This window comes from Gopherus flavomarginatus, chromosome 2 (genome assembly GCF_025201925.1).
Source record: "Gopherus flavomarginatus isolate rGopFla2 chromosome 2, rGopFla2.mat.asm, whole genome shotgun sequence".
NCBI classification, from domain to species: Eukaryota; Metazoa; Chordata; order Testudines; family Testudinidae; genus Gopherus; species Gopherus flavomarginatus.
Genome location: NC_066618.1, coordinates 301,527,338 through 301,544,048, shown reverse-complemented (window position 1 = coordinate 301,544,048; position 16,711 = coordinate 301,527,338). Strand labels below are relative to the sequence as shown.

General features: G+C 56.9%; 1 protein-coding gene across 1 annotated transcript; it reads left to right on the top strand.

Annotated features, from left to right (window-relative positions):
- Positions 1–13,599: 13,599 nt before the first annotated feature.
- On the top strand, positions 13,600–16,396 carry EXOSC4 (exosome component 4). The gene is made up of 3 exons (XM_050939463.1): positions 13,600–13,803; positions 14,750–14,956; positions 15,592–16,396. Exons 1-3 carry the CDS (start codon positions 13,633–13,635, stop codon positions 15,949–15,951), a joined length of 738 nt encoding a protein of 245 aa, XP_050795420.1. The 5' UTR covers positions 13,600–13,632; the 3' UTR covers positions 15,952–16,396.
- The last annotated feature ends 315 nt before the right edge of the window (positions 16,397–16,711 follow it).

Below are 16,711 nucleotides of genomic sequence, written 5' to 3'. Positions count from 1 at the left end.
CCTGCTAGTGAAGGGCAGGGGGCTGGACTTGACCTTTCAAGGTCCCTTCAGGGTCTAGGAGATAGGTTATCTGCATTAAAAAAAAAAAATCCTAACAGTAATCAGTTGGAGAACAAAGGGCTGGGAAAGAGGCCAGGTTCCCAGGGAACAAGAAGAGAGCAGGGGCCAGATGGGGTTAAGTGGGGGGCTTCTGGACTGGGACCCCCAACTGATTCAAGCTTCATATTGATGAGAACCCTGCTCCTCTCTTGGTACAGCCTTCTGACTCTGACTTGTGGGATCAGTGACAGTTTTCTAAAGCTGACTTTTATAATCAAATTTAAGTTAGATTTAATATTATCACTGTTGTTTGTTTGGCTCCCCCATGGTTATTACCAGCAATAAATAACTTCCATGGTTAAGCTGGTTGCTTCTCTCTCTCCCACACCCCCCATAGGTGTTTTTTGGCTTCCTCATTCACTCTGCAGCAACACTCCTCGTACCTAAGCTAAAGATCCCTGCAGCGCTCAAAATCCTGTGGGGTTTGCTCACCAAGTGGGTTACTGCCAGAACAATTGTAACATGAGAGTGAGGATAGGGACGTGCTGAACCTGGGACATATGAGAGTGGCAGCGTGGACGTGCTGCTCCACCCAGTCTGCTGAGTCCAGGGGCACATGACGGTGGCAGCTTGGAAGTGCTGCTCGACCGAGCCTGCTCAGGCGGGCTCCATTCCGGTGCGGTGCCCGTGGCACATGAGGGTGACGGCTTGGAGGTGCTGTTTGACCCCACCTGCTGAGTGCAGGGACATGGAAAGGGTCGGCTTGGGAGTGTGATTAACCTGGTCCTCTCAGATGCGCTCTGGTAATGTGTGTGTGTGTGTTCGTCTGACTCTGGGGCTGGAAGAACCCAGCCCGGGGGAGCCTAGGTCCTGCAGAATCGCTCCACTGGGAGGGAACTTGCAGCAAGGAGAAGTAGAGCTCCCTATGAGAACACCGGTGGCAAAAGCAGCACATGGATAGAGAACAGACCCCCCGCCCAAGAGTAACCCTAATAAATGAGTGTACCCCAAAGTAACGGGCAAATCTCGTAACTGGACCATGTCCCTAACCAAGAAACAGGCCCAGGCCTTTACTGGGATGGTGGGGTTCTACCAGAGTTTTGCACCCCACTGTCATGGATTCCCAGGCTGGGTGCTCTGGAACTGCTCTGAATGAAGTCAGCCAGGATTCTGGTGCAGCGTCTCCCCTCAGGGCCACTCACCAAGGCAAGGAGCCTGCTTGACTTCAGTGCTTCCTGGGTCTGACTTCAGAGCATTCAGCCCTCATTCACCCCGTGAGCTCCCTGCGGCAAATGCCCCTGGGTGGGACCCTCAGGGAAGCCTTGTACACCCCGAAAGAGCCCTGCCCCCAACTCCACAGTCAGCTGTGACTTTCAGCCAGCATGTAAAACAAGAGCTGTATTAGTCATCAGGAACAAAGCTTAGCACAGAAATCAGGAAGTTACAGCGAAGTCCATCTTGTGGGGATCCAGAGCCCTGGGCTCTTCCCCCAAGTCCCAAACCAGGAGACTGACCCCTTCCATCATCGCAGTCGAGCTCAGCAGCCCCTCCTCCGTGCTTTGCCTCCTTCCAGGGCAAACAGGTCACCTGGTCTCTTTGTTCTCCAACACCTCCAGCTGGCTCCTTGTAGAGGACAGGCTCTGGCCATCAGTTGCCAGGATACAGAGTATCAGCCATTCTGTGCACAGGCAGCCAGGCAGCAGTCACACCTGCCCTCCAGGGGTCTCTGACAGGATCACACACCCTTATCCCATCACCTAGATACTTGAGTAACACACAGGGCAATGGTTCCCAAACTGGGGTTCACACAACATTACAGGGGGTTCACCAGAAAATTTTCCCCTAATGGCGGCTAGAGGACCCCAGGCATGGGAGGCAACAGGTGGGACCCGGCTGCAGGGCTGACAGCCCGAGCCCCATGGAGCACTGAACAGGCAGCCAAACCCCGGTCAGTGGAGGGGCCGGCAGCCGAAGCCCCGGTGGTCAGTGGGGACCGCCAGCCTGAGCTCAGTGGAGCACTGAGTGGGCAGCCCAAGCCCTGGTCAGCAGGGTCCATCCACCAAGCCCCACAGAGTGCAGAGCGGACAGCCCAGCCCCTGGTGTGGGGCCAGCAGCCTGAGCCCCGTGGTGGGCAGGGCAGCAGCTGGAACCCCTGTCCTTAGCAGACAGGGGAAGTTGTGTGGCATGCGGGGCAGAGTGAGCAGGGGCCACGCTGTACATGGGCGGTGGTCCAGGCTAATTTGTCCCAGTGCAGCAATATTAAGGAGCCTCAGTAATTCAATACTAAGTCATTCACTTTAGAGTGCTGTTTTGCTTCAGTGAGAGGTGAGTGAATCTTCTCGTTTTCTAGTTTGCTGGTTGTTAGGATTCTCTCTGTGTTATTTTATCATAACTTTTGTACACAAGTTCAATTAATAAGTGGCTGGAAAAGGAAAGTGTAAAGACGCAAGAATCAGCTGGGTTTCTAATGATCATGATGGTCCTGGAAAAGTCACTTACAAAGAAAAGAAAATATGATGATGATTATATAAAATATGGCTGCACGTGCATTGGTGACTGAAAACATCCAAAACCACTGTGTGTGTGAGAGATTTGTGGTGATGTTCTAGCAAGCAGCAGCCTGAAACCTTCTCTACTTCGGTGTCCTATAGAAACTAGGCATCCTGCACAACTCCACAAGCCTGTTGATTTTTTCAAGCAAAAATGAGCTGAGAGGAAAAGTGACATTCCCAGTTTTATATCCAATGCAAGTACTGATGATGAAAATGCACTTGAAGCATCATACCATGTGAGCTACCGAGTAGCAAGAGCATCAGAAGCCCATACCATAACAGAGAGCTTGATTGGTCCATGTGTAGAAGACGTAGTTCATCTCGGAGCAAAGGCTGCAAAAAGGATTGATGTGGTGTGACGAAGTGGGACTGTTCTTAATGTTTCCTCTGAATACTGTGTGGGTGCCTCAGTTTCCCCTATGCAGTTCTTAAGTCTCTAGGTGGTGGGATACAGGGGTGTAATTGTTGCAGAGCAAAGGCCCGGTGTACATAAATGGCTGACACTCTGTCTCCTGGCAACTAATGGCTGGGGCCCTTCCCCCCTGCAAGGGGATGCTAAAAGTGTTGGAGAACAAAGGAATCAGCTGACCTCCTGGCCCAGAAAAGGGACAAAGCCCAGAGGAGAAGGGGCTGGAGAGCGAGTCAGTTTGGAGCTGGCTGGGAAAATGGAGGGGAGCCCACATAGGGCTCTGGCCTCCCTGCTCCCCCCAAGATAAACCTAACTAACGGGGGTCCTGTTGTCTGTACCGGCAAGACCTGTCTTGGACTGTGTTCCTGTCATCCAAATAAACCTTCTGTGTTACTGGCTGGCTGAGAGTCACATCAGACTGCAAAGTTGCGGTGCATGCAGGACCCTCTGGCTTCCCCAGGACCCCACCAGGGCAGACTCGCTGTGGGAAGCACACAGAGGGGCAGAGGATGCTGAATGCTCTAAGGAGAGACCCAGCCCCTCCTCTCTCTTTGTGTCTTTCTCGGGCCAGGAGGTCTCCTGACTTCTTTGCTCTCCAACACCTTCAGCTGGCACTTTGCAGGGGAGGGGGCCAGGCCATTAGTTGTCAGGAGACAGGGTGTTGACAATTCTCTGTGCAGACAGTATCACAGGGGTCCTCTTGGGCTCTGCAGCAATCACACACCCTGATCCCCCGACCTAGATACTTAAGAACTGCACAGGGGAAACTGAGGCACCCACCCAGTATTCAGAGAAAACATTAAGAACAGTCCCACTTCGTCACAGAGCTTCTAACGGAAATCCTAGTTTTTTTCCAATAGCCACCCTTTCCACCTTGCCAGCTGTATGGAAAGTAATGTCCTGCTCCACAGCCTAGCTTATATATCAGATATTTTTTCAAGAATTAATTACCTAAATTTATCTCTTCAAGGCCTCAATATAACAGTTTTCAATGTGCAAGAGTGAGTTGAATCCATGATAAAAAAGTTGCAATTCTGGGGAAATTGTTTGGAAAACAATCAGAGTGTTTCAGTAATTGTCATGACTTCCTGGCAAGAACATAAACTTCAGCTGGATCAGTGCACTAAAACCAATATAACTGCACACCTAAAAGGACTTGGCACAACTTTCAGGAAATACTTTCCAGCTATGTCAGGCGATAATGACTGGATTCACAACCTTTTTGATGATACCACTTTCTCAACACAGATATTGAACACTGAGGAAAAAGAGAAATTGATTGAGATCTCCTTCCGATTACGAACTGAAAAGGAGTTTCAGAAATCTGTCATTGATCAACTTTTGGCTGAGTTTAAGAAACGAGTACCCCTTTCTGGCAGAAAAAGCTGCTATAGTTTTGTTACCATTTTCAACAACATGCTTATGCAAGAAAACACATCTATCCTCCTACGCACATCTGAAAACGAAATACAGAAACAGACTTGATGCCGAACCAGACCTGAGACTTTACCTTTCTTCAGTGGTTCCGGATTTCCAAGAGCTATGCAGAGCAAAGCCAGTGTATCCATCACATTGAGGAAATTTAAACTTAAATCCCTGGAAATATTCATTTTAGGTAGGTGTTCACGAGATTTCACAATTTAATGAAAGTGGTTCATGGGTTGTTAAAGTTTGGGAACCACTGACATAGGGGAAACCAAGGCGCACACACAGTATTCAGATAAAATATTAAGAACATTGCTACTTTGTCACACCCACTGTAGCTTCTTGGCAACTCTCATCACCGAACTGTGCAAGACGGATAAGTTAGACAGCGTTGTCTGGACCGAGCAATGCCAGAGGGCTGCACTGAAGGGTGTTCTACACCCAGACTTTGACAAGCCCTTCCTGATGGTCACAGGCTGGGCGTGGTGCTGGTACAAGCCAATGCTAAGGGGGAGAGCCACCCAACTGTGTGCGTGAGCAAGAAACTGCTCCCCATGGAGCAGAGCTATGCTACACTAGAGACGGCGTGCCTGGCCATGGTGTGGGCTCTTAAAACTGCAGCCATATCTGGCTGGGTGGCACTTTCCTGTTTGTGGTCCACTATCCTCTGAAGTGACAGCCTCAAATGAAAGGGGCAAATGCTGAGCTGCGGAGATGGAGTCTAGCCTTCCAAGATTATGATGTGGAAGTGGTCCATGTTAAGAGGAGTGCAAATGTTATAGCTGATGCCTTGTCACAAGAGGTCCCTGAACTTCCCCACGTCACGTGTTACAGCGACCCTGCTCAGTCTGGTCTTGCAGGAGGAACAGAGGTGATGATTGAAGGGGGGAATATTTTGCAATATTTTTATGAAGTGTGGCAAACTCAGGACAATTAGCTACCAGGAGAGGGGTAGTAATTAGTTCTAGAGGGGTTAAAAGGCCTCTCCCTATCCATTGAGGGGAGATAGCCACAGAGAAACAAGGCTCAGCTGGAACAGGGGTTACCAGGGAACTAATTAGCTTCAGCTGGCTCCAATTGCTGGGGACCTTTTTAAACCCTCCCTAGCAGGGAAACAGGGAGGAGGAGAGAAGTAGAGTAGCTGCCAGCGAGTAGGTGCAGCAGGACTCTGAAACTCTTCCTGCAAGGCAGATTGCCCTCTCCCCAGGAGAGAAAAACTGAGCAAGGGACTGGCTGAGAAGGGATCAACACCTTCACTACGTCCTCCATTTTTTTTGGGGGGGGGGGGTTTACCTTGCCCTGTGATGGCTTGCCGCAGAGCCTCCCTCACTAATGCATCCCACCCCTGACACCACATGTGGCGAAGTACCTGGGGCTTTTGCTTTGCCCAAGCCTGTGGCTCCAAGGCAGCAAGGGACTGAGCCAGCGGAGGAGAAGCAGGTACTTCGCCACATGTGGTGTCAGGGGTGGGATGCATTAGTGAGGGAGGCTCTGCGGCAAGCCATCACAGGGCAAGGTAAACCCCCCCCCCCCCAAAAAAAAAATGGAGGACGTAGTGAAGGTGTTGATGCAGGCCACCGCGGCTCAACAAGAGGCTGCCAGAGTACAGGTGGCGGCCCAGCGAGAGTCCGTATGGGTCCAACAGGAGACAAACCAGCTGCTGATGAGCCAAGCGGCCCAAGATTGAGCCACCCTGAATGAAGTAGTGAACCAGCTGAAAGCCCTGACCACGATGACGCACGCGGCCCAGGGGACCCGGCTGCTACGGGCGAGCAACTATTTACAGAAGATGACAACAGACGACGATATGGAGGCATATCTCCTGGCATTCGAGAGGATGGCACTGCGGGAGGCCTGGCCCCAAGACCAGTGGGCAGGTCTCCTGGCTCCATTCCTGTGTGGGGAGGCCCAGAAAGCCTACTTTGACATGACCGCAGAAGCAGCTATGGATTACTCTTGGCTGAAGGCGGAAATCCTGGCGAGGGCAGGCGTGACACCAGCCATAAGGGCCCAGCGCTTCCACGAGTGGAAGTACCGGGATGACAAAGCACCAAGCTCCCAGCTGTTTGACTTGATACACCTTGCTCAGAAGTGGCTCTGCTCCGAGACCCATAGGCCGGAGAAAGTGGTGGAAATCCTGGTATTGGACAGGTACATGAGGGGGTTGCCGCCGGACATACGGGGGTGGGTCCGCCAAAATGATCCCTCCTCTTATGACAAACTAGTTGCTCTCATGGAGAGACACTTAGCAGCCCAGGAACTTTCTCGAACCACCAGGGAAGGAAGGCGTCAGAATCGGAGACCAGCCTCTGTGCCAAGGCCCCGGTTTGTCCTAGCTCTGGGCCGGAAAATGGAGGGGAGGCAGGAGGCGGAAGAGCAGCCGGCTGTCCCGGAGAGACTGGAGGACTGGGGAGGGAAGACTCAGGGGATAAATCCCAGCAGCCCGAAAAATAGAGGGCTGCCCTGGGTGAGGTAGCGATGTTATGCCTGTGGTGAACTAGAGCATATTGCTGCCCAGTGCCCTAATCTAGGAGAGCCTATGCAGTGTGAACTGGGAGATATAGGGGGACCATGCGAGCTAATAAGTCTAGTCGGGGTTGCGATGGTCCCTCATAGATACACTCAGCCCGTTAAGATGAACGGCATAGAGACCACAGCCTTAATAGACTCGGGAAGCACAGTCACACTGGTCTCAGGGAAGCTGGTCAGGCCAGGCCAACTATCTCAGGCCAAACGCTCGGGAATATCCTGTGTGCAGGGGGATGTCAGCTATTACCCGACCATCCCCGTACGCATAGAAGTTCTCAGAAACCCCACTAAGTTAACGGTGGGAGTCGTTCCAAAACTCCCTTACCCTGTCCTTATCGGACGAGACTTCCCGGGGTTTGATGGCCTACTCCCCAGGGACGAGGGAGAAGAGGAGGAGGACCCTGGGACCCAAGAGGTGGCCCAGATAGGGGACCCTCCCCCCGCCTTCCATGAGTTTAGCCAGGATGTGTTCTTCCCACCGGGGAAGTCCCGGAAGACTTGGAGGGAACTGAGGGCAGATAAAAGGAGGGGGATGAGGATCCTGACCCGGTACCTGAAGTCTACACTGGCAGGGGAAAGAAGGGACTCAGCTGACAGCGGGACTGGGTCGGCCAACTACAACCCAATTGTTGGACCTGGTTCTCCAGGGGCTGTCCCCGAGGGGGAGATGGAGGTAGACCCCCCCGAAATGGGGCAAATAGGGACTGCACGTGGGAATTTTGGTCAGGATCAGGCCAAGGTTCCCATATACCACAACATTTTTAAGGAAGTAGTCGAGGTAAATGGGGTCCCAGTGGAGGGGAGAGCCAAGGGCCCTGGGCCCTATTACATGATTAAAAGAGATCTGCTATATAGAGTAGTCCATGTCCAAGTGCAAGTCATAGAACAACTCTTGGTCCCTCGGAAGCATCAGAGAGCGGTAATGGATCTGGCCCACAGTCATCTGTTTGGGGCCCATCTAGGGATAGATAAGACCCTTGATCGGATTCTACAGAGGTTTTTTTTGGCCTGGTATTTATGCGGCCGTCCGGTGATATTGTTCTTCCTGCCCGGAATGCCAAATACATGGGCCCCGACCATACTTAAGGGCCCCCCGGTACCTCTGCCAATTATTGAGGTTCCATTTGAGCGAATACCTATGGACATAGTAGGGCCATTGGAGAAGTCAGCCCGGGGCCATCAGTACATCCTGGTAGTATTAGATTATACCACCCAATATCCCAAGGCCATTCCCCTACGGAATACCATGTCCAAGACCATAGCCAAAGAATTAGTCCAGATCTTTTCCAGAGTAGGGATACCTAAGGAGATCCTGACAGACCAAGGGACCCCCTTTGTTTCTAAACTGATGAAAGATTTGTGTACCATGCTCCATATACGGACCCTTAGAACATCAGTCTACCATCCCCAGACCGATGGCCTCGTTGAACGTTTTAATAGGACATTGAAAAACATGTTACGGAAGGTGATTAGCTGTGACGGAAAAGACTGGGATGCCCTGCTGCCTTATGTACTGTTTGCCGTACGGGAAGTTCCTCAGGCTTCCACTGGATTCTCCCCCTTCGAGCTGTTATATGGTCGACACCCCAGGGGCATACTGGACCTGGCTAAAGAAGACTGGGAGGAACAGCCGAACCCGGGGAGAAACGTTGTGGAACATGTGCTGCAGATGAAAGACCGAATAGCCCGAGTCGCCCCCCTTGTGTGCGAACACATGGAGAAGGCCCAAGGGGCACAACAGACGTACTATAATCGTCAAGCAATGACCCGGAAGTTCCAGGTGGGGGACCAGGTGATGGTGCTCATACCCCAGTAGATAGCAAGCTCCTGGCCAGATGGCAGGGGCCATACGAGATAATAGAAGCTGTAGGAGAAGTTGACTATAAGGTCCGGCAGCCAGGTCGCCGGAAGCTGGAGCAGATCTACCATATAAATCTGCTGAAACCCTGGCAGGATAGAGAAGCTCCGGTAGTTGCGCTGGGGGCACCATCCCCTAAAGGCGATCAGCCCAACCTGGTGGGAATATCTCCAGAGCTGATTAAGCGCAACCAAGAGGTGTTCTCGGAAAAGCCAGGCAGGACTACTGAGGTTCACCATCACATCTTCACAGAGCCCAGAGTGAAGGTGAACGTCAAGCCATACCGGATCCCGGAGGCCAAGAGAGAGGAGATTAGGAAAGAGGTCAGGAAGATGCTGGCCTTAGGAGTCACCGAAGAATCTCATAGTCAATGGTCCAATCCCGTGGTTTTAGTGCCCAAACCAGACGGCAGTATGAGGTTCTGACTTCCGCAAGTTGAACGAGGTGTCCCGATTTGACGCATACCCTATACCCAGGATAGATGAGCTGATTGACAGACTGGGAAAGGCGCGATTTATGTCTACCCTTGATCTTACCAAGGGCTATTGGCAGATCCCCCTGGCTAAGGTCGACAAGGAGAAGACGGCCTTTGCAACCCCAGAAGGACTATATCAGTACATTGTTCTCCCCTTTGGGTTGCATGGGGCCCCCGCTACCTTCCAACAGCTAATGGACAAACTGTTACGATCCCATCGGGAGTACGCGGCTGCCTATCTTGATGACATCATCGTATATAGCCCCGACTGGGAGACACACCTAGAGAAGGTAGAAGCAGTCCTAGACACCCTGCGAAGGGCAGGACTGACTGCAAATCCCTCCAAATGTTTGATCAGGTTAGCTGAGGCCAAGTACCTTCGGTATATAGTGGGGAGGGGCGTGGTGAAGCCCCAACTCAACAAATTAGAAGCTATACAGAAGTGGCCCCAACCACTCCGGAAAAAACAGGTCAGAGCATTCCTGGGGCTAGTGGGGTACTATAGGCAGTTCATTCCCCACTTCACCACCAGGGCATGCCCGTTAACGGACCTGACCAGAGCTCGGGGCCCAGACATAGTAAAATGGTCTGCTGTGGCCAAAGCCGCTTTTGCAGATCTGCGGACAGCCCTCTGCACAGACCCCGTACTAATAGCCCCAGACTGGGGGGAGGCGTTTATCCTACAAACAGACGCTTTGGAAGTAGGGCTGGGGGTGGTGCTTTCACAAATGGTCGGAGATGACGAACACCTCGTCCTTTTCCTCAGTCGGAAGCTCCTACCTAGGGAACGGAAGTACGCCATAGTGGAGAAGGAATGCCTGGCAGTAATATGGGCCGTTGAAAGCCTCCGCTACTATCTGCTGGGACGGAGGTTTACCCAGGTCACAGACCATGCCCCTTTGCAGTGGATGCACCAAAGCAAGGACAAAAATGCGAGGGTAACAAGATAGTTTCTATCGCTTCAACCCTTCCACTTCACAGTCCGACATAGGTCTGGAGCCCAACATGGTAATGTGGATGGCCTGTCGAGGGTGTACTGTTTTCCGACCCAAGTAGTCCAACCCCGTAGCGTTGAGCGGGGTGGGGGTGGGGGTGGGGGGAATATGTGGCAAACTCAGGACAATTAGCTACCAGGAGAGGGGTAGTAATTAGTCCCAGAGGGGTTAAAAGGCCTCTCCCTTTCCATTGAGGGGAGATAGCCATGGAGAAACAAGGCTTAGCTGGAACAGGGGTTACCAGGGAACTAATTAGCTTCAGCTGGCCCCAATTGCTGGGGACCTTTTAAAACCCTCCCTGGCAGGGAAACAGGGAGGAGGAGAGAAGTAAAGTAGCTGCCAGCGAGTAGGTGCAGCAGGACTCTGAAACTCTTCCTGCAAGGCAGATTGCACTCTCCCCAGAAGGAGAGAAAAACTGAGCAAGGGACTGGCTGAGAAGGGATCGGCCAGACCCCGTGCAACCGGGAAGGGCTTTTGCTTTGCCCAAGTCTGCGGCTCCAAGACGGCAAGGGACTGAGCCAGCAGAGGAGAAGCAGGTACTTTGCCACAGAAGCCTATGTGTGCCTCAGTTTCTCCCATGAGTGCCTCAGTTTTCCTGATGCGCTGCATTGTCACCTGAGGGTTTGCTTTCCAGGCAGATGAAGAGACCGCTGTTGGTGTCACCTGGCTGCCTGGACCTGGTCCCCATAACAAGGGAAAAGACAACAGTAAATGCAATTGCCAGGACACTAGCCTGTAGCAACCAATGGCCCAGAGAAATATCAACTTCCCAACCTCTCCTTTGGGAAGCTAAACAACAATCCCCCAGCTCAAGATCAAAGGACGGGGAAGGTGTGGATGGGTAAGTGTGGGTTATGGAGGCCATGTGGGCTCTTACCTGGAGTCTTACAAAGGAGGTCAGACAGACAGAGTTTGAACAATGGGGCTCACTACCGCTTGGCTGGACCACGGTCGGCTTTAGCAAGTGCAGGGCCCGATTCAAACAGTTTCAACGGGGCCCCGGCAGGGATGACTAAAAAAAAAAAACCACGTAAAAAAACACGTGGGGCTTGTACTCACTGGGCAGTGCTCAGAGTCTTCGGCGACAGGCCCTTCACTCACTCTGGGTCTTCGGTGGAATTGAAGGACCTGCCGCCAAAGTGCTGCTGAAGACCTGGAGCGAGTGAAGGACCCACCACCAAAGTGCCACCAAAGACCCAGAGCGCTGCTGGGTGAGTAAAAACTAAAAAGGAGCTTCCAGCCAGGGAAGGGCTTCACAGCCACTTGCCCCCACCCCCCTCCAGTGGTCCTGCCACTGGGCCCGATTCGGGGGAATTGGTGGAATTGGCCTAAAGCCGGCCCTGGGCTAACCAAAGCAGCTGATGCTTTAACCGCCAATCTTCTATAGCGGTGGTTCTCAACAGGGGGCACGTGTAACCCTGGCGGTAACCAGAGCTCTCGGGGGGGGGGGGGGGGGGTCCATCAGCTCATCTGGAGATTTGCCTAGTTTCACAGCAGGCCCCGTGAAAAGCACTAGCGAGGTCAGCACAAGCGCAGAGTTCGCAGCCCGACGCGTTTCCCCTGCTCCGCAGCCCCCGCCCGCAGAGCTCAGCGGGACCCACCCCCAGGGGAGCAGGCGACCTGGGCCGGGACCCTCTGGCGCAGGAAGCGCCTTTCCACGGGAGGTGACAGGGGACCAGACTCCTGAGGGGCGCGAGCCCCGCCCATCCCGCGGGAGCTCCGGGGACTCGGCGGCGGGCGGCCCTGGGGCCGGGGCGAGCGGGGCGGGCGGGGCTGCACCCTGAGGCCGCGCGGCTCGGCGGGGCAGAGCGAGACCCCGCGGGGCTCCGGCCCCCGACACCGCCCGGGGGGGGCGGGGCTCGGCTCCCCGGACACCGGCGGCAGGAACCGCCCCCCCCCCCGGCGGCTCAGCGGCAGCGCACAGCGGGGACTAGACTGGCGCGGTGCATGCCGGGACATGCAGTCCCCGCGCAAGGCACACCGGGAGCGGGAGGGTTAGCGGCCCTGGCGCGGTGCATGCCGGGACATGCAGTCCCCGCGCAAGGCACGCCGGGAGCGGGAGGGGGTTAATGGCCCTGGCGCGGTGCATGCCGGGACATGCAGTCCCCGCGCAAGGCACGCCGGGAGCGGGGGGGCTAGCGGCCCTGGCGCGGTGCATGCCGGGACATGCAGTCCCCGCGCAAGGCACGCCGGGAGCGGGGGGGGTTAGCTGCCCTGGCGCGGTGCATGCCGGGATATGCAGTCCCCGCGCAAGGCACGCCGGGAGCGGGGGGGTTAGCGGCCCTGGCGCGGTGCATGCCGGGACATGCAGTCCCCGCGCAAGGCACGCCGGGAGCGGGGGGGTTAGCGGCCCTGGCGCGGTGCATGCCGGGACATGCAGTCCCCGCGCAAGGCACACCGGGAGCGGGAGGGTTAGCGGCCCTGGCGCGGTGCATGCCGGGACATGCAGTCCCCGGGCAAGGCACGCCGGGAGCGGGAGGGGGTTAATGGCCCTGGCGCGGTGCATGCCGGGACATGCAGTCCCCGCGCAAGGCACGCCGGGAGCGGGAGGGGGTTAATGGCCCTGGCGCGGTGCATGCCGGGACATGCAGTCCCCGCGCAAGGCACGCCGGGAGCGGGGGGGGTTAGCTGCCCTGGCGCGGTGCATGCCGGGATATGCAGTCCCCGCGCAAGGCACGCCGGGAGCGGGGGGTTAGCGGCCCTGGCGCGGTGCATGCCGGGACATGCAGTCCCCGCGCAAGGCACGCCGGGAGCGGGGGGGTTAGCGGCCCTGGCGCGGTGCATGCCGGGACATGCAGTCCCCGCGCAAGGCACACCGGGAGCGGGAGGGTTAATGGCCCTGGCGCGGTGCATGCCGGGACATGCAGTCCCCGCGCAAGGCACGCCGGGAGCGGGGGGGTTAGCGGCCCTGGCGCGGTGCATGCCGGGACATGCAGTCCCCGCGCAAGGCACACCGGGAGCGGGAGGGTTAGCGGCCCTGGCGCGGTGCATGCCGGGACATGCAGTCCCCGCGCAAGGCACGCCGGGAGCAGGGGGGGTTAGAGGCCCTGGCGCGGTGCATGCCGGGACATGCAGTCCCCGCGCAAGGCACGCCGGGAGCAGGGGGGGTTAGAGGCCCTGGCGCGGTGCATGCCGGGACATGCAGTCCCCGCGCAAGGCACGCCGGGATCGGGGGGGCTAGCGGCCCTGGCGCGGTGCATGCCGGGACATGCAGTCCCCGCGCAAGGCACGCCGGGAGCGGGGGGGTTAGCGGCCCTGGCGCGGTGCATGCCGGGACATGCAGTCCCCGCGCAAGGCACGCCGGGAGCGGGAGGGTTAGCGGCCCTGGCGCGGTGCATGCCGGGACAGCCATGGCGGGTTTGGAGCTGCTCTCGGACGAGGGGTACCGCGTGGACGGGCGCCGGGCCGGGGAGCTGCGCAAGGTGCGCGCGCGCATGGGGGTCTTCGCCAAGGCCGACGGCTCCGCCTACATCGAGCAGGGCAACACCAAGGCGCTGGCGGTGGTGTACGGGCCGCACGAGGTGAGGGCGGGGAGTCCGGGCCCCGCTTCCCCAGAGCCGGGCTGGGACCCAGGAGTCCGGGCCCCCCGCCACGAGCCCCCCCCCCGAGAACCCAGGAGTCCGGGTCTTCCCCCCCCCCCCGAGAACCCAGGAGTCCGGGTCTTCCCCCCTCCCCCCGAGAACCCAGGAGTCCGGGTCTTCCCCCCCCCCCCCGAGAACCCAGGAGTCCGGGTCTTCCCCCCCCCCCCCCGAGAACCCAGGAGTCTGGGTCTTCCCCCCCCCTCGAGAACCCAGGAGTCCGGGCCCCCCGCCACGAGCCCCCGCCCCTCCGAGAACCCAGGAGTCCGGGTCTCTCTCTCTCCTCCCCCGCCCTCCCCGAGAACCCAGGAGTCCGGGTCTTTCCCCCCCCGCCCCGAGAACCCAGGAGTCGGGGTCCCAGTCTTCTTAACCACTAGCTCCGGATCTCTCCCAGAGCTGGGCATAGAACCAGGAGTCCAGGGCTCCAGCCCTGCTCCACCCTCCATTACCTTCACTCCTGTTGTGGCCCTGTGCTGGGCAGCTTGGTCCTGTGTCAGATGGAGGAGCTGGGTGTGGGAGAAGGGAAGCTAGAGGGTAAAACACCAAACAAGCCCCCTTCCCTGGAGATGATCAGCCGTGGCTGGGACCCATCAGGGTTTTGTCCCTAGCAAGTTCACTGTGATCGATCCTTAGGTTCTTGGTACTGGTGGGGGAGCCCCTCTCTTGTCCTGCTCCACAGACCTGTCCCTGGGGAAACGTGCCCTTGGTCCCCCTCCCGGTCCATAATGGGGAGTATTACTCCCAGTATTACAAGCCCTGTATTACAGGACAAGTTAACCTGTCCCTGAAATCCCTGAGACTCCCCCAAACTGCAGGACCCTGCCCCCGCCCAGGGCACTGCAGCGCCACATGGCCTGCTGGCCCAGCCCTGTTACCCGTCTGTTGGCAGATGCGTGGCTCCCGCAGTAAGGCCCTGCATGACCGGGCGCTGGTGAACTGTCAGTACAGCATGGCCACCTTCAGCACAGGGGAGCGCAAGCGCCGGCCCCATGGCGACCGCAAGTCCAGTGAGCTGACGCTGCACCTCAAGCAGACCTTTGAGGCAGCGATCCTCACCCAGCTCTACCCCCGCTCCCAGATCGACATCTACGTGCAGGTAGGGGGTTTCTAGCCTGCCCCACCCCCACCCCCCTCCAAGCCCTGGGGCCTTTACAGTTGACTTCAGCCTTGCCCTAGTTAACCCGGCACCACCTGGCTCCTCTCACAGCTCTGGCAGCTTCCTGGCTGTCTGGTGTGCTGACCTCAGGATGGTGTGTTCCACCCCAGTTGCCTATAATAGGTCCCTGGAGCAGGTGGGAAGGGAGCTCAAACCTTGCCCGTTGCTCCTTGGGCCGAGGGAGCATGTTGGGGAGCAGTATGATGTGATCAGGGGCACGAGGAACCCTCAGCTGAGCCATTGAGGTGCGGGCGGTGACCTCTGCGGGGAGCACTTGCCTGGCTGGGGTGCTGGCTCATGCATCAGTGTGGGGAGGGTTGTTTGTATGGGGTTCAGGCTGGGATCAGCCACCGTGCATTCTGCTTGCTGCCCCACTAGTGCCATCGTCTGCTCAGACAGCAACACCAGGAGTGTGCCCAGGGCTTGTCCTGTGTCACGAGCAGGTGACTGATCACCAAGGAGGCTTGTGGACATGCACGGTCTGTCTCTGAGCTCGGTGGGGCCAGACACAGGGTCCCTTGAGTGGGTGGGTGCAGTCTGCTCTGCCCTCTGTGCTAAGCACTGTGCCTCCCCAGATCCTGCAGGCGGACGGTGGGAATTACTGTGCCTGCGTGAACGCAGCCACGCTGGCCACCATCGACGCAGGCATCCCCATGCGAGACTACGTGTGTGCCAGCTCAGCCGGCTTCATCGAGGACACACCACTGGCCGACCTCAACTATGTGGAGGAGGCAGCTGGGGGCCCCCAGGTGGCCCTCGCCCTGCTGCCCAAGTCAGACCAGATTGCCCTGCTGGAGATGAACTCGCGGCTGCATGAGGACCACCTGGAGCAGGTCATCGAGGCTGCCAGCAAGGCCTGCAAGGACGTCTACGCCGTGCTGGATCAGGTGGTGCGTGACCACGTGCACGAGGTCACCACGCTGCTGGGGGAGTGAGCGCACAGACGTGTGCGCCTAGGACCAGCGCTGCATGGGGGCAGGGAGCACTGCCCTGGCTTCAGCAAGGGATCGGTTCCGCAGGCAGTGCGAATGCCAGCAATGTGCCCGTTTGTCCAGCAGCCTGGTTCTGTAGTGCCCCAACGTCAACATCTGTGTTGGTTCCAGGCTGAGCTCCTCTGCTTGGTGGTAACATCGCGTCGCTACGTTTGAACGTCTTGCCAGGGTCTCTCGCTGGGTGACAGACCCTGACTGTGGTACTCATGTCTGTAGTCCTGGCTGCCTACGCCCGGGCTTTGGGCCCCCTCTCAATCTCCTAGAGGCCGCAGGGGGCTGGAGCGTGCATCCCAGTAGGCAGCTGTTCCATGGCTTGGGGCAGGAGCAGCTCGCTCCCCAGATCTCAGTGGCAGTTCCTTTTTATAAAAACCGCTCTAAATAAAATGTTGCTTTGGTGCAAATTGTATTTTGTACTTGGAAGGGCAGCCTGCCCCCCGGCTGAGTGCAGGGCGAAGAGGAAACTGCTGGTGGGGATTGATGTCTTGCAGTTCCCAGGTGCTGGAGGAAGGACTGGCGCTCTGCGATATCAGTCTCCATTGTGCCAGGGTTCCTGCCTATGACAGTTCCCAGGAGTAACCCTGTGTAAGCTGGAGTCTGCTGTGACCCTCCCAGCCTAGGCATCCCCCCCTACTCGCTGCAGGCTGTTTGTGGCATTGGTATAACACCTATGCAGTCCCTAGGCAGGCTCAAACCCCATGGGCAG

Bases quoted from the DNA above. Each gene is read 5' to 3' on its own strand.
- EXOSC4 (XM_050939463.1), top strand. From the start codon at position 13,633: ATGGCGGGTTTGGAGCTGCTCTCGGACGAGGGGTACCGCGTGGACGGG. The intron at 13,804-14,749 runs GTGAGGGCGGGG...GTCTGTTGGCAG, and splicing joins TGGTGTACGGGCCGCACGAG to ATGCGTGGCTCCCGCAGTAA. The intron at 14,957-15,591 runs GTAGGGGGTTTC...GTGCCTCCCCAG, and splicing joins AGATCGACATCTACGTGCAG to ATCCTGCAGGCGGACGGTGG.